Below are 21,101 nucleotides of genomic sequence, written 5' to 3'. Positions count from 1 at the left end.
AGCTGGTTCTCTGTGAGTGTACAAATGGCCAGTGTTAATAATTGCTTTAAAACGTCACTGTGTGTACTTTTCTCCATTTTTTCCCTTTCCTGGGTTACGATCTTCCTCCCAGCCCTGTGTATATAAACCTGCAACTCATAATAGTATTTCATGCATCTGATGAACTGAACCTCCATCTGCAAAAGCTTACGCCATAAAAATGTGTTAGCCTTTAAGATGCCACAAGACACTATGTTGTTAATTCAAATAATAAAGGATCCATCTCAAGTTTGACAAGTTTTAGTATGTTGTACACATTTATTGTTCTTAGCACTGAATTTTTAGAAGTAACAAAGAATATTGTAAATATTAAACATTTTTGGTGACGATCCTATGTATGTTTCCCACTGTTTAGGCTGATTGATGAAAGTACACAATATATGGTGCAATAAATGCACAAATAGAGTCTTAAGTATGTTTCCCCAACATCTGCTTTGTAATCAGCTGTGGAGCCACAGTTTGTGGGTCTTCTACATGCACAGGGTATCTCTGCATTTGTGCACTGGGCAGATGCCAACCCTGAAGCATATAGAGAAACCTCTGCTTGTATGAAACTCCAAGAAAGTGCATATCAGAGCCTCACATGTACCTACAGACTTTGTTGAGTGTTCAGGTAGGTATAGGGGTTCCTCTTGGTAGTTCCACCACCTTCAAGAGGTTCTGGAGATGGCAGCCTCGGAGTGGGCATTCTCTGGGGCATCCCATCCCACAGAGGTGTGTCTGGCACCTTCATTATTTGGGTTTTTGTCATATGCTGAAAATGTACCTCATTAGCCTGCCTTTGACACTGGAGACATATTTTAGAACCCACCCTATTTCCTTGACTGTAATTTGTTTTAACTTATTTTAATATTGTTTTTCTAAAATGTTGTCTAAAATGTTTATTATTATTATTATTATTATTATTATTATTATTATTATTATTATTTATACCCCACCCTTTCCGGCCAAAACCAGGCTCAGAGCGGCTAACATCAAATGTATAACACATTAACATAAAACCAGGCAATCAATTAAAATACATCCTAAAATCAGATCAGGATCAGAATAAAATCCTATCAGATGGCAACCCACAGTCTAGGGTTGGAACCTGCTATTGAACCTGGTGGTGAAGGGTGGGTAGGAAATATATCATCATCATCATCATCCACCCCAATTCAGTGACTCTAGCTTAGCACATATCCACCATAACCCCTCTCACTGGGAACTCCTAAGCAAAATTCCAAGTATTCAGTTTATTTTGGAGCTCATAATGGAATGTTTCCTGGGGACCTACAACCCTGGCTATAGAGGGGTAATGATTTAACAATCATATGAAACTCTTTTGGGTTCAAAGCCATGTGTTAATCATCATCTCAAGAGTTTCACAAGCTTGGGTTTTCACACTGGTTTGTGTGAGTGAGTGACTCCTCAGAGACACAGGAAGGTGGAGCAATGAATTCAGCATAAGAACCCTGGGAGTGGCTACAGTCAGGTAAACTTCTAGTAGTAAGAAGAACTACTGTACACACAGCTTAACTTGATATTGTTGGTGGCTGCATAGCACCACAGCCACAGCTTTGAGAAGTGTCTTTTTTTAAAGCAACAACAGCCTTGCTCTACCTGAAGAAACAAATGGCTATACGGGAAGGAAATGGGAGTTTTGCCAATAGCTACAGGAACCCTGCATTTGAGGTAAGATGAAAAGGTTTTCATTCTGTGGAAGGCTAAAATGGCACAGTAAGGTTTTAGGGAGCTTATCTGATCAACAGGGACAAAGGATTTTGCAATCCCTGTTACACCTGCCAAAATGTATCCTACCTGTGCTCTTGACCAAAAGGCTGAATACAATTGGGGTATTGTGAACAGAAGCTCCCGTCACCGCTTTCTTTGTCACTTACTGTATCACTATAGCAGACAGAACAATTCTTGGCATGTTTGTTTTTTGTTTTAACTTTGGAGCCTTGTGAGTTTTGCTTACAGATTTTAAACATTCTCCTGCCTCCTGCTACCTTTCACTGACTGAAATTGTGCCCAGCAAATTATCATGGTCATTTGGGCTCTATGCCTGCTTTGGTAGTGTGGTAAAGTGGTTAGAGTGCCAGACTAGGGACCATGGAGTTCTGTGGGTGACCACAAACAAGGCAGTCATCACCTCTCAGCCTAACCTACCCCTCATGGGGTTGTGATGAAGATGAAGTGTGGAGAGGGAGGAAAGTGCTTAGAGTTTGGATTTGATATCCCGCCTTTCACTCCCTTTAAGGAGTCTCAAAGCGGCTACCATTATCCTTTCCCTTCCTCCCCCACAACAAACACTCTGTGAGGTGAGTGAGGCTGAGAGACTTCAGAGAAGTGTGACTGGCCCAAGGTCACCCAGCAGCTGCATGTGGAGGAGCAGGGAATCAAACCTGTTTCACCAGATTACGAGTCCACCGCTCTTAACCAGTACACCACACTGGCTTACAGGATCCTATAAAGGTAGAGATAGGTTACAGCCATTTCTCCCCCAGGTAGAGATGCTCCCCAGTCAAGGGAAATAGCCATAGCCTGGACCGTAGAGTTCAGTAACAACGCAACTGCTTTGCACCCCATAGGTTTAGGTTCCAATTCCTGGCATCTCTGAGTAGGAAAAGCAAAGGCCTTGTCTGAAACTGCAAACAGCTGCAGCCCATCAGTGTGAACCAGGGATGACTGGCAGATAGGAAGCCATAAGCAGGAAGGATGTGGTTTTCCTTCCCCTTTTATCCAGCTATACTATAATCTGCATGGTCAGAGAATGAGCCAAGTTGAATCATAGAATCATAGAGTTGGAAGAGACCACAAGGGCCATCGAGTCCAACCCCCTGCCAAGGTTGAGCTCTAGGAGGAAAGAGAAGCCAGGAACAGTTGCCTATCTGCTGTGCTGATTTAAAAAAACAGGCTTTATGATTAAGCACTATGCAAATTTTGTTAAATAAATAAACTAAATGGGTGCAACCCTTCATAACAGTGAGAAGAAATACAAGCGTTTGTAAAGCATTTGGGGATTTAACATTCCAAGATGCAAGGATCAGAACCTGCTTTTTCAATAAACCCATCATTCCTTACCCCCCCCCCCCATTTCCTCAAAAGTATGCTATCTTTAATGTAGCAGCAATATGCCATTAAAAAAACCCCAGTGTAAAATGGATTATTTTCTAATAGTTTGTAGTGCATATCGTGACATAATCCTCTCTAGGTTTACCAGGTCAGGAGCATCCCATACCTTGATATTTCAGAGCCCCAACCTGAGACCCATAGCTGTCAACTTTTCCCTTTTCTTGTGAGGAATCCTATTTGAAATAAGGGAATTTCCCATTAAAAATGGGAAACGTTGACAGCTATGCTGAGAACTAGGGGAGTGCTGCACATGGGGCAAGCCCAGTGAGGAAATTAAGCATGACACATTAATCACAGTCTCTGAGAGCATATCATTCAATGGAAGAACCGGAAGTCTAACAAATGAGAAAGTTTGTCGCTGGTTGATAGAAACCTTAGCTCAAAGGGCTGTTCCCAGGTCTAGCTGAAGTAAGGGGAGTATTGCTTCTCATGTGCTTAGGGAACCTGGGTAGTGAACATTGAATTTAGACTACAGTGGTACCTCAGGTTTCATATGCTTCAGGTTACAGACTCCGCTAACCCAGAAATAGTGCTTCAGGTTAAGAACTTTGCTTCAGGATGAGAACAGAAATTGGGCTCCGGTGGCACAGCAGCAGTAGGAGGCCTCCTTAGCTAAAGTGGTGCTTCAGGTTAAGAACAGTTTCAGGTTAAGAACGGACCTCCGGAACGAATTAAGTACTTAACCCAAGGTACCACTGTACTTGTTTCTGGCCAACAGGGTTTAAGTGCCCTCAGGCCAGGCAGCTCACGTGAACGCTATTACAGGAAGAGAGGAGCCAAGCATGAGGATTTTAGATGGCGACAATCACTGTTGTGAACTGCTCTTGTGAACAGTTAATGATGCAAACAGTTAATGATTCAGTACTCTATGCATTCAGTTTCCTTTTGACATCACTACCTACAAACATCACCACCCACAGCTTATGCCATTAGACAAGACATTATTGTTTGTTCAGAACCACCACCCCAAGAAAATACATGTAAGAATTTATACATAGCATTAGCATCAACCTTCTAGATCACCTGACTGGCATATAAAGTAATCTGGCAGAAGTGTGAAGTCAGGACAAAACAACTTCCCCAGCCTCTACTTTAAACAGAAACACACATACACACTTTATTTTACAAGCTCTGTGTTTAAGACACAGGATGTAATGGGAGTTGTAGTCCACCAGTGTAAGAATTGCAAAGATCTTCTTTTTCACACAAAGAACAGACCTTTCCAAACTTCTGCTTGGCACAGAGATAAAAAAAAAATATTTTCCAAGTTCTGTGTTCAAGACTCCTGGGGAGCTGTCAGAAGACAGTGAAAAAATAAAGTAGAAAAATATTGCAGAGCAAATTTTGTCAAGTATATAAAATCATGGTAAATAATCACTCCCCCCCCCACCAAAAAACAATTACACATCACTAAACAAAATATCACTAGATGCAGTGATAATAATACTGATCTGAAGGACTAACTGGAACAGACGTACTTTAGAATTACTTTTTAAAAAACTGAAGCAGGCATGAGAGGCTCTGACTTTGATTGAAGTGGTAGCGCTGCTCAAGTCTTCCTGAAAAATGTTATTCCAGTCTTACTCTTACCTCTGCCCCAGAGCTATTAGCTCCACTCCGCACTGGCAGGTGTCCATTTTAGCTCGTAGGGTAGAAGACATGAAAACCAACAGCCTGGGAATCCAGAGCCAGTGAAGCAGAGGCAACTATAATAAAATAAAATAAAATAAAATAAAATAAAATAAAATAAAATAAAATAAAATAAAATAAAATAAAATAAAATAAAATAAAATAAAATAAAATAAAATAAAATAAAATATTTATATCCCGCCCTCCCCAGCAGAAGCAGGGCTCAGAGCAGCTAACAACAGAAAAAGTACCTGTTATGGCTAAAATCTGGGTGCGGGGTTACTCTGCCACCCAGCTCATCGGACTAAATCCGTGGGTCCCTGCGGAAGAAAATGAGCTCAGCCGGATGCAGGAGCAAACTGCAGAAGATCCAAGTTTATTGCGCAACAGGTTCAAGGCGAGATTGAACAGCCAGAAAGGGGTGACATGAACTTTTGAAATTTCCCTCCATATCCCAGAATACAGTGCAAAATACATCCCAGTTACATCATGAATACATTAAGAGGTTGGGTTACACAGATTAACATATGGAGGAGGGAGGGGTGAATATGCAGAGAGCTGGATGGAGGAGGGAGGGGTGAATATGCAGAGCTGGAGATATGCGCAGATAAGCACATCCTGAGAAGACAATGGTCCATGTACACGTAGTCTGTCACCTGGCATTGCCCGGAGGAAAGGTTTGGCAGAGTGATTTTGACAGGATTACTTGAGAGATTATGGAGGACAGGGGAGGGGTGATGGAGTCCTAGAGAATTTGAGCAAATATATTGTAGTGAAGAAGACATGCCCCCCCCCTTCCGAAACAGTCCCCCATTCGGAGATAGATTTGCATTAAAGTTCTGTAAGAACTTGCAAATCTTTTCTCCGCACCCTAAATCTCGGTGAATGGGATGTGTGGCTTTATGCAAACCTGAAAGGGACTTGCAAGCCATGCCTCTTACGGTCATTTGCAAGTATAGCAGTGCAGGTAGCTGCATATAGGGTATTATATAAAAGAACACCTCTTGTATTTTGTTGCTAAATTACTTGTGGCATTCTAACACTTTGGGAGAGACCATTTACTCAATAGTGTTCTATGCTTTACACCTAGCAGGAAGGTCCACTAATGACTGAAAAATGCAGTTGGTGTTTTGTCCTTTGCCATTTTTGTGTATTTCTCAGGTGTCAAGCTAGCTCTTCTGTGGTCTCACACTGACATAGTGCTACAGCAACACATCCTGTCTGTTGAATCCCCTCAGGGCTTTCAATTTACCATGTCGCCTGGCATTCACCATAGCTGGCACAGGTTTGGACCTCTCGTGAGGGAGAGGTCTTTGCCTTGGCCTTTAGCTATGGGATTTTTCATTATTGCAGGCTCTGGTCTCGCACTCATGGAAAGTTGTCCACTTGCTCTTAAAGGACCAAAAGCTAGTTGCAGCCTGGATACACGTGTCCAATTCCAGTAGAGTCCAATTTGAATTTATCTTGCCCCGTGGTTCTCAACTTTTCAAAACCAATATGTTAAAACCAAAGCCATTCTTTAAGGGGGCATTTGTCCAAATGAGTCAATTTAACTCTATAAGGGACCATTCTTGCTACATCAAGGCATATACACGTTTCTTGTTATCAATAATAATATAACATATGGTAGTCGTGTCCTCAAATAAATAAATAAAATTTGGGACATGATCTACACCCAATTTCATCTGGCATCCTAATCAAACATCTCAAATAATAAGGAGCGTTGCTTCAAATCTACCTGATAAAATATGGTTCCGATAATAATACTTGGTTGTGGTTAGATTAATTTCACAGCTATACGGGAAAACCAAGATTAATAAGTAAATAAATACAGAACAATTGCTACTTGAAGACAGTACTGAATCTGCAAGAGATTCAGAGAAGTCATAGAAAAGATTTGAAATAGTTTTCTGGAACAGAAAGAAAGAAATAGTAAAAATCTGGGAACTTCATGTATAGGAAAACATTAAATACATAAATAAATAGGTAGGGAAGGTTGGACTCTGCAGAGTGCCAGGTGGGACAAGGAAATATGATCATCAGTTGACTTAATCTAAATATAGTGTGCTCTATTGGAAAGCATTGTAATATATGGGAATCCTCCATGAAAAACTTGGGTGTAAGCCATATCCTTCTGCTGTTCATAGTTATGTATCCTACATTATACAGAAACAATTACACACAGAATTTTTTCTTTGTGGAGATAACACATTATCAGACACACTTCAGCATTCCTACATAATAACACATAATACACAAAACGTACAAATTATTAATTCTACACTATATCTTGAGGCAATAATGTGATCTTGAGGCAATTCTTGCTGCTTTTACATGTATTTCCAAACTTGGCACAAGGGCATTTCCTTCAAAATCCAATTAGTCAGTTTCTCAAGTCTTTTATGGGAAGAAATTGTTGTGGCCACTGTGATGCATTGGCAGGTTGCTTAGCTGGTGAGGAGATGGTCTTAGTATTTTGGTCTCCCGCAAAGCATCCTTTGGAAATAGGCCTGTAGGATCTGAAGACATAATTAGTTGTTGTTTTTTCCTTCTTTTCTTTTTAAGGAGGAAGATAATAGTCAAGAAAGGAGAGAATATTCAAAAAATTTCTTCTTGGGAGGCTGTAAATACAAACTCATAGTTAAGCATTTTATCCATTTGAATATTATAATCATTTACATTTAATTTCCTTCACTTAGTTTGGCTGTGGAAGAAACGAAGGGACAAAACCTTTGTTAATTTGAACACAATTGGCAAATTGTTAAACATTTTGCTTATGTGGGTCCGAATTCTCTTCACTATCCTGTTTGAAAGGGAAATTTTTTATTTCCTGTGAAAATCTGTCAGGAATGCTGTTCCTATAATGCATAGGTATATAGTATTCACAAAACCAAACGAGATAAAAGACAAGCTCAGTGGGAAAACTGTGAAAAGAATTTTGCATGTTAGATTGGGGAACTGCTCAAGAGAGGAACTCACAGTGGGAGTGCTTTGATATTTACCTGTGAAAAGAATTTGGCATGTTAAGATTTGAAACTTGGAAAGCTCTTGACTTTTGATGGGCAAGTTTTTTGTTTTGTTTTGTTTTGTTTTGTTTTGTTTTGTTTTAAGCCTTTTGTCTTACATAGCCCCTGGAGCAAAGGCAGATTAAGGGTGATTTCCCTCAATGGTTCCAAGTTTTTGCATTTGGATAAATTTCTCTCTGCAGTTCTCGAAGAAACCTCCTCTCCCCCCTTACAGTTCCCCCCTTCCTCTCTCTCTCTCTCTCTCTCTTTTCTTTAGCTGATCTAGCCTCTGTGCATGTGCAGAGTTCATGTGTCAGCAAACCTTTTATACTATTGAAAATGTTGCATCCTTTGGCTAAATTACCATTTGAATAAGGGAAGGGAAGGGTATGGAGTAGATTTTAAAAATAGGGTTAGATTTTAAAACAAAAAAGAGAAACTCAGTGATTCAAGTATTCACCAAAGCTAGCAATTGCAGCCCAAGCAAAAAGAGTGCTTCCTTTATGTACAGGAAAGGGCTATCATTATTGGTCATTTTATCTGGTCATTCGCGGAACAATCAACCGCTCTCTTATTTATGAGTAAAAATGGCCAGAATCAGAATTCATAGGATTTTTTTTTTAACATTCTCAGTCATTTCAGCCTTACCATTTGCAGACAAATTTTACTGCCCTTTATTTACAGGATGGATGGTCAAGGCTAATTCTACTTGATTATTCATTTGTATGTGCTTAAACTTTGAGTAGACTTTTAAGTCTGATTTTTGTAAATAATAGACAAAATGATAAACACTGTAATCACTTAAATGCCTGATATCACCAGTTCTGCTTCAAACATCATGGCTTCACCTCACACCTTTTAAAAAACAAAGAGCAAATCTGGGCTGAATTTCAACTCATCAGCCACAAATTGGGAAAGTTGAAAGGGACCTGGGGTCATCTAGTCCAACCCTAAAATACAGGGTTCATAGCAAGATTTGTACTACCAGAAACACACACATACTTATGTACACAGACACAACTGAAGAAGAGACCACAAGCCATGCAATAAAAGTACCCATATTTACACAGAACCCTTTTAGCAGATCTTGAAGCTAGTTTGAGTGAGTTTGCTTCCTTAGACTAAAGAGTGCAAATTCCTATAGAAATTATCTTTAAAGGAAGATTGAAGTTAATATTTTTCCTAAGATAGGGAGAGGATCTTTTATAAAGCAAAGTTAATTCAATTGATATAACCACTCACAAATAATTACAACAGCCATAGATTTGACAATTTTTTCTGAACTTGCAGAGCAATAGTAAGCCTAATCTATGCCCCCCCTTGCAGTTTCCTTTAAAGGAAGCTTACTCAGGAGTAAATTTACCTGGCACAGAATAAGAAGGAGAAGGGAAAAAACCCTGAAAGAGACAGAATGAAACAAGGGGGGGCATTTTCTAAGAAAAGAGGCCAGGACGTCTTATAGAGACTGATATCAGGAGCCTTACAATAACTCTTCTGTCCTACCAAATCAAAGTTAAAACTGGACTCACATAATTTTCTTAGAAGGAACACCATACTTTCATAGGCATATGCTTAATGAAGTACATACACTGCATTTTAGCTTGAGAGAGCAGTTGGTTCAACTAGGCTTTTGCAGCAGAAACATTAGGTTATCAGCACCTTCCAAAATAAAGACTGTAGACTCACAATCTCAAAAGTTGGGGCAAAGCAAGAGGTGGGGTAAACATTTGCACACTTCATTCTCATTTTCTCTTATTTAGGACTGCTAAGATCCAGCATGGCTTCCTTAGATTTAAATTTTGAAGCAAGCTTGCAGTTTAAACTATGCACACTTAAGAAAGGCAGTCTGCCAGAGACAGAAGGAACAGGCAACACACATAACAGACAACATGTAAACATACATATTCTCATATATGTATTAACAGACAACACACATAACAGACAACATGTAAACATATATATTCTCATCCTTTAGTTGGTTATTGCAAGGAGTTGGGCCACTACCTTTGGCTTCATTAAATGAAATTAGTAGGAAGGTCCCACATGGTTTTATGAGCCTCCTTGCCTCTTCAAACACACCACCAATTAATCAAACTGGTAGGGCTCACAACGCTTGGTTGACTGGGTACCCCTTTATAGATGCATGCGTTGCTGTTGTTGCTTTTTTTGCTTTTTCCTTATTTTTTGGGGGGGTGTCTGGGATAGAGAAGGGGGAAAGAGAGGGGTTGATTAGGATTGGTATGTCTAGGGGTTTGGTATGCTTAGTACAGGGACGTATAGTAAAGAGGAGAAGGGGCTTCTAGTTGCCTGGCAACTTCCTTAGTGGGTTTTAGAGAGCTCTAGCTATCCGGTTCCTTGCGTTCCCTTTCCTATTTCCTTATTTCCTATTTCCTTATTTCCTTATTTCCTATAACCTGGGGTCTCTTTCCACTCTGCCAGTCCTGCCCAATTCCTCATGGGCTATCCCTCCTGGCAACCTCCTACCTATCGTCACATCTCAGGAAAAGGGGCCCTACTGGACGCCCGCGCCATGCGGTGCCAGATCGGGTGGTCCCTGGATAGAATTTCGAACTGAAAATCCCCCTTGCTTTTGGAAGCGGGCTCACGTACGATACACGTGTTACGTGGCACCGACCAGTGCGGCTGGGATTGGGATAGAAAGCCAGACCCATTCCTGCCCCCTCCGTAAGGGCGCTCGGGAAGTTCGGAAGAAGAACTCCAGCCCCTTGCTTTCAACTGAGATGCCCGTTGCGGAGAGTCGGCTGTCTTTCCAAGCCGGGTCTCACCGTCTTACTTTCGGACTCCCAATTGGTGCGGCTGGCTAGAGAGTTTAGAAAAAGAGATAGAGCTCAGAACCCCCCTTTCGGGTCGAGCGGTGGTCCACGGTCTCTCTCACTAACCGGACCAAGAGAAAGGCAAGAAGGAGCGATAGAGAGGAGGGCAGAGAATTCAGTTGCCAGGAGATTCCACCCCTTTCCCACCAGTGCACTGGATTTCTTTTCCTATACTCACGCGTCTTCAACGTTGATCCCGGGATCGATGAGTAAGCCGGCTGGATCCCTCTTTTGCTCCCCGGCTGAACTCCTAGGGCTTTCGATTACCGCCCGGAAGATGGCTGGGGGTCCAAAAGGATCTTCCCAGGCAAAATGGCCCAGAGCCGGCTGAAGATTTCGGGGCCCCCAGTCAGCAGCTCGGGAGAACCGCAAGCCCCACGTTGGGCAGCCAACTGTTATGGCTAAAATCTGGGTGCGGGGTTACTCTGCCACCCAGCTCATCGGACTAAGTCCGTGGGTCCCTGTGGAAGAAAATGAGCTCAGCCGGACGCAGGAGCAAACTGCAGAAGATCCAAGTTTATTGCGCAACAGGTTCAAGGCGAGATTGAACAGCCAGAAAGGGGTGACATGAACTTTTGAAATTTCCCTCCATATCCCAGAATACAGTGCAAAATACATCCCAGTTACATCATGAATACATTAAGAGGTTGGGTTACACAGATTAACATATGGAGGAGGGAGGGGTGAATATGCAGAGAGCTGGATGGAGGAGGGAGGGGTGAATATGCAGAGCTGGAGATATGCGCAGATAAGCACATCCTGAGAAGACAATGGTCCATGTACACGTAGTCTGTCACCTGGCATTGCCCGGAGGAAAGGTTTGGCAGAGTGATTTTGAAGGGATTACTTGAGAGATTATGGAGGACAGGGGAGGGGTGATGGAGTCCTAGAGAATTTGAGCAAATATATTGTAGTGAAGAAGACATGCCCCCCCCCTTCCGTAACATACCGTAACACAGTTTACATAAAATCACGATCAATTAATTGAAATACATTCTAAAATCAATTCGTTCTAAAATCAATTCAGATCAAATTAATGGCAACCATTGGGCTAGAGTTCTATGAGGATTACCAAAGGATTTTCCAAAACTAATCATGGTTTTGTCCAGTCCCTTTTTCTGGGGGGACGCAGGAGGTACGCATACCCCTAAACATTTTGTGAATCTAAGTTTGGCCTCCTTGAGGGGCAGTGTTTCAATATGAGTAGGAAAATGAGAGTACCCCTAAGCCTAAACATTCTTTTTTGGGGGGGAAAGCACGGGTTTTCTTCCCCTCCCTGCGGAGTTCAACACAGGCAACAATGAGAAGAGGCCTGACACCCAGGGTCACCCTGGCAGCCAGTTGTGAGTAAGAAGGCATGGAGGTAAGGGGCTGGCTGGAGGCAAGCTGCTGGTGATGGGGCACTGCCACATTTGCCCTAATGAACCAGCGTTCACTGAACCCATCCCTGGAAAGGAGATTAACCAGGAACCTATTGCACCTGCATATTTTCTATTGCAGGTTGTGAGATAGATAGTGGCTCCTTATGTTAAATACCCCATCTCCCAGTGCCAGTGATAAAAACTGGGGTCCCTTGTGGCTACTTTAACTTTAAAAAAATATGGATCACAGACTTCCCATATCCTGCTGTGTTTAGACCCAAGTTTCACACCTTAGGGATGCACTAAGAGTTTAATCATTAAGCTTAAACAAAGAGCATTGTTCATTCATTCTAGAGAGTAAATAAGTGAATTATCAGCTTATATCAACTGCTTACATACAGCTACAGTATCTACTTCCTAATGGTCAAAAGGTCATAATAGGAATGCTTTCTAGGCTACTAATGGGAGTGGCCTTGCAGTGACAGTCTTTGTTCCCTCCCTCCCTCTATGTTTGGAAAGGGCTTTTCTAAGACCATCAGCAATTGTTGTTTAGTCGTTTAGTCATGTCCGACTCTTCGTGACCCCATGGACCAGAGCACGCCAGGCACTTCTGTCCTCCACTGCCTCCCGCAGTTTGATCAAACTCATGCTGGTAGCTTCAAGAACACCATCCAACCATCTCATTCTCTGTCGTCCCCTTCTCCTTGTGCCCTCCATCTTTCCCAACATCAGGGTCTTTTCCAGGGAGTCTTCTCTTCTCATGAGGTGGCCAAAGTATTGGAGCCTCAGCTTCACGATCTGTCCTTCCAGTGAGCGCTCAGGGCTGATTTCCTTCAGAATGGAGAGGTTTGATCTTCTTGCAGTCCATGGGACTCTCAAGAGTCTCCTCCAGCACCATAATTCAAAAGCATCAATTCTTCGACGATCAGCCTTCTTTATGGTCCAGCTCTCACTTCCATACATCACTACTGGGAAAACCATGGCTTTTACTATACGGACCTTTGTTGGCAAGGTGATGTCTCTGCTTTTTAAGATGTTGTCTAGGTTTGCCATCGCCTTTCTCCCAAGGAGCAGGCGTCTTTTAATTTCGTGACTGCTGTCACCATCTGCACTGATCATGGAGCCCAAGAAAGTAAAATCTCTCACTGCCCATCAGCAATTAACAAGTGGTTAATTGCTTTAGCTCCAAGCCAAGAAAAGCTTTTCTAAGACCATCAGCAATTAACAAGTGGTTAATTGCTTTAGCTCCAAGCCAAGAAAAGCTTCACACACTCATTTCTGCACAGCAAAGGGTTCTCAAATGCAAATGCACTATTTATGTTAATTCTAGTTGGCTATCATGAATAATTTGAGGCAGCATGGGTTGGCTTCCCTACCAAACCAAGAAAGAAAGAAAGAAAGAAAGAAAGAAAGAAAGAAAGAAAGATGCTGACAGTTGACGGTAATAGGAAATGCTCTTGCATCTGAGTTCTCCCTCTCTGCTCTGAAACAGTAGTAAACTTCTAGTAGTAAGAAGAACTACTGTACACACAGCTTAACTTGATATTGTTGGTGGCTGCATAGGACCACAGCCACAGCTTTGAGAAGTGTCTTTTTTTAAAGCAACAACAGCCTTGCTCTACCTGAAGAAACAAATGGCTATACAGGAAGAAAATGGGAGTTTTGCCAATAGCTACAGGAACCCTGCATTTGAGGTAAGATGAAAAAGTTTTCATTCTGTGGAAGGCTAAAATGGCACAGTAAGGTTTTAGGGAGCTTATCTGATCAACAGGGACAAAGGATTTTGCAATCCCTGGTACACCTGCCAAAATGTCTCCTACCTGTGCTCTTGACCAAAGGGCTGAATACAATTGGGGTATTGTGAACAGAAGCTCCCGTCACCGCTTTCTTTGTCACTTACTGTATCACTATAGCAGACAGAACAATTCTTGGCATGTTTGTTTTTTTGTTTTAACTTTGGAGCCTTGTGAGTTTTGCTTACAGATTTTAAACATTCTTCTGCCTACTGCTACCTTTCACTGACTGAAATTGTGCTCAGCAAATTGTCATGGTCATTTTGGCTCTATGCCTGCTTTGGTAGTGTGGTAAAGTGGTCAGAGTGCCAGACTAGGGACCATGGAGTTCTGTGGGTGACCACAAACAAGGCAGTCATCACCTCTCAGCCTAACCTACCCCTCATGGGGTTGTGATGAAGATGAAGTGTGGAGAGGGAGGAAAGTGCTTAGAGTTTGGATTTGATATCCCGCCTTTCACTCCCTTTAAGGAGTCTCAAAGCGGCTACCATTCTCCTTTCCCTTCCTCCCCCACAACAAACACTATGTGAGGTGAGTGGGGCTCAGAGACTTCAGAGAAGTGTGACTGGCCCAAGGTCACCCAGCAGCTGCATGTGGAGGAGCGGAGACGCGAACCCGGTTCCCCAGATTACGTGACTACCGCTCTTAACCACTACACCACACTGGCTTACAGGATCCTATGAAGGTAGAGATAGGTTACAGCCATTTCTCCCCCAGGTAGAGATGCTCCCCAGTCAAGGGAAATAGCCATAGCCTGGACCGTAGAGTTCAGTAACAATGCAACCGCTTTGCACCCCATAGGTTTAGGTTCCAATTCCTGGCATCTCTGAGTAGGAACAGCAAAGGCCTTGTCTGAAACTGCAAACGGCTGCAGCCCATCAGTGTGAACCAGGGGTGACTGGCAGAGAGGAAGGCATAAGCAGGAAGGATGTGGTTTTCCTTCCCCTTTTATCCAGCTATACTATAATCTGCCTGGTCAGAGAATGAGCCAGGTTGAGCTCTAGGAGGAAAGAGAAGCCAGTAACAATTGCCTATCTGCTGTGCTGATTTAAAAAAACAGGCTTTATGATTAAGCAGTATGCAAATTTTGTTAAATAAATAAACCAAATGGGTGCAACCCTTCATAACAGTGAGAAGAAATACAAGCGTTTGTAAAGTATTTTGGGATTTAACATTCCAAGATGCAAGGATCAGAACCTGCTTTTTCAATAAACCCATCATTCCTTACCCCCCCCCCCATTTCCTCAAAAGTATGCTATCTTTAATGTAGCAGCAATATGCCATTAAAAAAAAAACCCAGTGTAAAATGGATTACTTTCTAATAGTTTGTAGTACATATTGTGACATAGTCCTCTCTAGGTTTGCCAGGTCAGGAGCATCCCCATACCTTGATATTTCAGAGCCCCAACCTGAGACCCATAGCTGTCAACTTTTCCCTTTTCTTGCGAGGAATCCTATTCGAAATAAGGGAATTTCCCATTAAAAATGGGAAACGTTTACAGCTATGCTGAGAACTAGGGGAGTGCCGCACATGGGGCAAGCCCAGTGAGGTAATTAAGCATGACACATTAATCACAGTCTCTGAGAGCATATCATTCAACGGAAGAACCGGAAGTCTAACAAATGAGAAAGTATGTCGCTGGTTGATAGAAACTTTAGCTCAAAGGGCTGTTCTCAGGTCCAGCTGAAGTAAGGGGAGTATTCCTTCTCATGTGCTTAGGGAACCTGGGTAGGGAAACACTGAACTTAGCCTACCTGATTCTGGCCAACAGGGTTGAAGTGCCCTCAGGCCAGGCAGCTCACGTGAAGGCTATTGCAGGAGGAAGAGAGGAGCCCAGTATGAGGATTTTACATGGGGACAGTCACGGTTGTGAACTGCTCTTGTGAACAGTTAATGATGCAATTGTCATTCAGTACTGTATGGGGGGACGCGGGTGGCGCTGTGGGTTAAACCACAGAGCCTAGGGCTTGCCAATCAGAAGGTCGGTGGTTCGAATCCCCATGACGGGGTGAGCTCCCGTTGCTCAGTCCCTGCTTCTGCCAACCTCGCAGTTCGAAAGCACATCAAAATGCAAGTAGATAAATAGGTACCGCTCCGGCGGGAAGGTAAACGGCGTTTCCGTGCGCTGCTCTGGTTGGCCAGAAGCGGCTTAGTCATGTTGGCCACATGACCCGGAAGCTGTACGCCGGCTCCCTCAGCCAGTAAAGCAAGATGAGAGTTGCAACCCCAGAGTCGGCCACGACTGGACCTAATGGTCAGGGGTCCCTTTACCTTTAACTTTACTGTATGCATTCAGTTTCCTTTTGACATCACTACCTACAAACATCACCACCCACAGCTTATGCCATTAGACAAGACATTATTGATTGTTCAGAAGCACCACCACCCCAAGAAAATACATGTAAGAATTTATACATAACATTAACATCAACCTTCTAGATCACCTAACTGGCATATAAAGCAATCTGGCAGAAGTGTGAAGTCAGGACAAAAAAACTTCCCCAGCCTCTACTTTGAACAGAAACACACATACACATACAAACTTTATTTTACAAGCTCTGTGTTTAAGACACAGGATGTAATGGGAGCTGTAATCCACCAGTGTAAGAATTGCAAAGATCTTCTTTTTCACACAAAGAACAGACCTTTCCAAACTTCTGCTTGGCACAGAGATAAAAAAAAATATTTTCCAAGTTCTGTGTTCAAGACTCCTGGGGAGCTGTCAGAAGACAGTGAAAAAATAAAGTAGAAAAATATTGCAGAGCAAATTTTGTCAAGTATATAAAATAACCACTCCCCCCACCAAAAAACAATTACACATCACTAAACAAACTATCACTAGATGCAGTGATAATAATACAGTGGTACCTCGGGTTACATATGCTTCAGGTTACATACGCTTCAGGTTACACACTCCGCTAACCCAGAAATAGTGCTTCAGGTTAAGAACTTTGATTCAGGATGAGAACAGAAATCGGGCTCCGGCAGCGCGGCAGCAGCAGGAGGCCCCATTAGCTAAAGTGGTGCTTCAGGTTAAGAACTGTTTCAGGTTAAGTACGGACCTCCGGAACGAATTAAGTACTTAACCCAAAGTACAACTGTACTGATCTGAAGGACTAACTGGAACAGACGTACTTTAGAATTACTTTTTAAAAAACTGAAGCAGACATGAGAGGCTCTGACTTTGACTGAAGTGGTAGCACTGCTCAAGTCTTCCCAAAAAATGTTATTCCAGTCTTACTCTTACCTCTGCCCCAGAGTTATTAGCTCCACTCCGCACTGGCAGATGTCCATTTTAGCTCATAGGGTAGAAGACATGAAGACCAACAGCCTGGGAATCCCGAGTCAATGAGGCGGAGGCAACTATAAATATATAAATATATATTTATATCCCGCCCTCCCCAGCTGAAGCCAGGCTCAGAGCGGCTAACAACAGTAAAAGTAACACAGTTTACATAAAATCACAATCAATTAATTGAAATACATTCTAAAATCAATTTATTCTAAAATCAATTCAGAATCAAATTAATGGCACCCATTGGGCTAGAGTTCTATGAGGATTGCCAAAGGATTTTCCAAAACTAATCATGGTTTTGTCCAGTCCCTTTTTTCTGGGGGGATGCAGGGGGTACGCATACCCCTAAACATTTTGTGAATCTAAGTTTGGCCTCCTTGAGGGGCAATGTTTCAATATAAGTAGGAAAATGAGAGTACCCCTGAGCCTAAACATTCTTTTTTTTGGGGGGAGCACTGGTTTTCTTCCCCTCCCTGCTGAGTTCAACACAGGCAACAGTGAGAGGAGGCTTGACACCCAGGGTCACCCTGGCAGTCAGTTGTGAGCAAGAAGGCATGGAGGTAAGGGGCTGGCTGGAGGCAAGCTGTTGGTGATTGGGCACTGCTACTTTCGCCCTAATGAACCAGCGTCCACTGAACCCATCCCTGGAAAGGAGATTAACCAGGAACCTATTGCACCTGCATATTTTCTGTTGCAGATTGTGAGATAGATAGTGGCTCCTTATGTTAAATACCCCATCTCCCAGTGCCAGTGATAAAAACTGGGGTCCCTTGTGGCTACTTTAACTTTAAAAAAGTATGGATCACAGACTTCCCGTATCCTGCTGTGTTTAGACCCAAGTTTCACACCTTAGGGATGCACTAAGAGTTTAATCATTAAGCTTAAACAAAGAGCATTGTTCATTCATTCTAGAGAGTAAATAAGTGAATTATCAGCTTATATCAACTGCTTACATACAGCTACAGTATCTACTTCCTAATGGTCAAAAGGTCATAATAGGAATGCTTTCTAGTACTAATGGGAGTGGCCTTGCAGTGACAGTCTTTGTTCCCTCCCTCCCTCTATGTTTGGTAAGGGCTTTTCTAAGACCATCAGCAATTAACAAGTGGTTAATTGCTTTAGCTCCAAGCCAAGAAAAGCTTCACACGCTCATTTCTGCACAGCAAAGGGTTCTCAAATGCAGGTGCACTATTTATGTTAATTCTAGTTGGCTATCATGAGTAATTTGAGGCAGCTTGGGTTGGCTTCCCTACCAAACCAAGAAAGAAAGAAAGAAAGAAAGAAAGAAAGAAAGAAAGAAAGAAAGAAAGAAAGAGCTGCTGACAGTTGACAGTAGTAGGAAAGGCTCTTGCATCTGAGTTCTCCCTCTCTGCTCTGAAACAGTGAGAAGACCTACAGTCCTGGGGCAGAATAGGGAATGAGGAAGCTACAGCCACAGAAGATGGGAACAGCCATAATGCCTCAATGAGAATGGAGAATTTGGGCCAGGGGGTGGTTATCCACAGCAATTCTAGGTGTGAAATTCAATGCAGCACTATGTAAGGGATGCACTCATAGAACACTCATGCAACAAGGTCCACTTTCCTCCCTTCTCCTCCTCCCTTGTATCACATGCACACACCCTAAACCTGTTTCGGGAATACTTCCAAGCACCCAGTGCAGGTTTAGGGGGTGAGATGCATGGGGGGGGAGAGTCTCATTGCATGAGCAGACCTTGTTCCATGCATGTAACAACTTAGTTGAATCCCACCCTGTGTGCCCAAGAAGACGAAAGCAGTCCTTTAAGTCAGCTGCTTTGGAGATTTAATGCAAAGCTGGCATTCCCCTAAACCTGGTTATACATTTCTTCTTGTATATGTATCATACTGTTCTGGTTACTTAAGGATCAGCTCTCAGAGAATGTTCTCACTGGTAATATATATGATAAGTAATTTTTCCCAGGGTGTACACACCTGTTCTTCATGTCCCCTAGCTCATCTCTCACAGAGCAGGTTTTGCATGCTTTTGAAGCATTACAGACACTATTCGTTCTATTATTTCTATGTCATTTCCAACACTCTGAAGGCATACAGACATGAAATATGGAGACTTTCCGGCATGACTTTCCCTTAGGGCATAGCAGATATTTGAACATTCCAGGAAGAGGTTTTCCATTCATTTCAAATGGGGCTTGTGAGGGATAATTTCTCAGTGGATTTTGCTCTTGTGATATAATAGTATTCATTGTTCTTTTTCTTTCTAAACAAATCTTTGCCGTGAGCTGCCTTGACTCACAAAAGTGACACAGAAAGGCTGGAGTGGAATATTTGAGTAAATAAGTAATTATTTTTTCAAATAGGGACTTGCCTAAGACCATGCAAGCTCACGCCAGAAGTGAAATTTCAAGTGGGGATTGTAGTGTTTTTTTTACACTTCATACTTAGTCACTGCACTCTGCTATGCGGAACTGTGGCTTCTTTCACAAACGTGCCTTTCCCGTCAGCAACCGGGCAATGCAAATCTCTTGAGGAAATACATGTTCCTCTGGTTTAAACTCTGATGCCAAAACAGGACAGCCCATATAACAAATCCTGGACTAATGTCAACCTCCTGAATAGTAAAGCCTCATAATCCAGAGCACAGCATGCAATTAAGCAAAGAGTGGTTTCTGGCTACATCAAAGATAAGGCTTGTTGTTTTTTTCCACAGACAAAGAACTGCATTTCCTTCTGGGCAATTTTCCTGGGGGTCAAATGCCAGTGATGGGTAGGAGCAGAGGCAAACATGGGCAGAACAATGAACGTGTATTTTACCTTTGAACAGCAGGCTAGTTCCTACACACACTCATGCAACCCTCTATTATCCTCTATCCAGACAAACAAGCAGCATGATCAGCATTATCAGAGTGGACAGTTAAAATTTAGCAGGTGGGGGGACAGTCAATAAGGGAGCAAAACAGGAGCTGTGCAAACACACCCACCTGCCAGGGAGGGGCCAGGTCCAATTCCCCATCCCTGATCCAGAGTCAGAAACTTAGGCTGGGTTTAAAGGGTAAAGGGACCCCTGACCATTAGGTCCAGTCATGGCCGACTCTGGGGTTGTGGCGCTCATCTCGCTTTATTGGCCAAGGGAGCCGGCGTACAGCTTCTGGGTCATGTGGCCAGCATGACTAAGCCACTTCTGGCGAACCAGAGCAGCGCATGGAAACACCGTTTACCTTCCCGCTGGAGCGGTGCCTATTTATCTACTTGCACTTTGACGTGCTTTCGAACTGCTAGGTTGGCAGGAGCAGGGACCGAGCAATGGGAGCTCACCCCATCGCAGGGATCCGAACCCCCGACCTTCTTATCAGCAAGCCCTAGGCTCTGTGGTTTAACCCACACAGCACCACCCGCGTCGCGGTTTACACTGGGTTTACACTGTACCTCTAAAACATATTAAATGCACACAGAAACAGCGGAGGAAGAAGCTGCTTGGGCGCTTGGGGCAAGTCACCCATAGGGGTGTGGTGTACTGAGGGGCCTCTGGAGTCTTCCTGCCTCCTCCCACTTCCTGCCTCCTCCCTACAGCTGGGGGGGGAGGCAGGGGGCAGACCATTTGGGCAGCGTGGAGCCTTGGTGCACCCAAGCCACCGCATCTCTCCCAGGAGAGATGCGTGGCTGTGGTGCGCTACATTCCCCACCATGACTGCCACCCTGCATTTTGTCACACACCCCCTCAGTGGTGACACCTGGGGCAGACCGCATCTACCGCACCCCCCTTCTTCTGCCCCTACACACACACACACACACACACACACACACACACACACACACGGGTTGCTGGGAATTGTGACTCTGAGGGATAAACCACAGTGCTTAGAATTCTTTGAGGGAAAGAACATGCTTCAAACGTGCTTTCTTTTCAAATAAGTTTTATTAGTTTTCCAACATTCTCTGAATAATACCCAAATTATAACAATATCAATTAATTCCAGATCAAATGTGCTTTAAATGAATAGCGTCTACACAGCCCGTGAATCACTCTGCCCATTTGGGTGGTATCTTCA

General features: G+C 43.1%; 1 protein-coding gene across 3 annotated transcripts in view; it reads left to right on the top strand.

Annotated features, from left to right (window-relative positions):
* Positions 1–1,523: 1,523 nt before the first annotated feature.
* SLC28A3 (solute carrier family 28 member 3) overlaps positions 1,524–21,101 on the top strand; it is a 64,615-nt gene continuing 45,037 nt past the window's right edge. Inside the window, exon 1 of one of the 3 annotated variants that reach the window (XM_083464900.1) lies at positions 1,524–1,713. In XM_083464900.1, the coding sequence (XP_083321026.1) occupies positions 1,654–1,713 (60 nt within the window). In that variant the 5' untranslated portion in view covers positions 1,524–1,653. Of the gene's footprint in view, positions 1,714–13,493; positions 13,680–21,101 lie in introns of those variants that run through there. The other 2 variants (XM_083464899.1, XM_083464901.1) reach the window with 2 other exon arrangements.

This window comes from Podarcis liolepis, assembly GCF_965112155.1.
Source record: "Podarcis liolepis genome assembly, chromosome: 11".
Lineage (NCBI taxonomy): Eukaryota > Metazoa > Chordata > Lepidosauria > Squamata > Lacertidae > Podarcis > Podarcis liolepis.
Note: the sequence above shows the minus strand (reverse complement) of the source record. Positions and strands in the feature narration are given on the sequence as shown.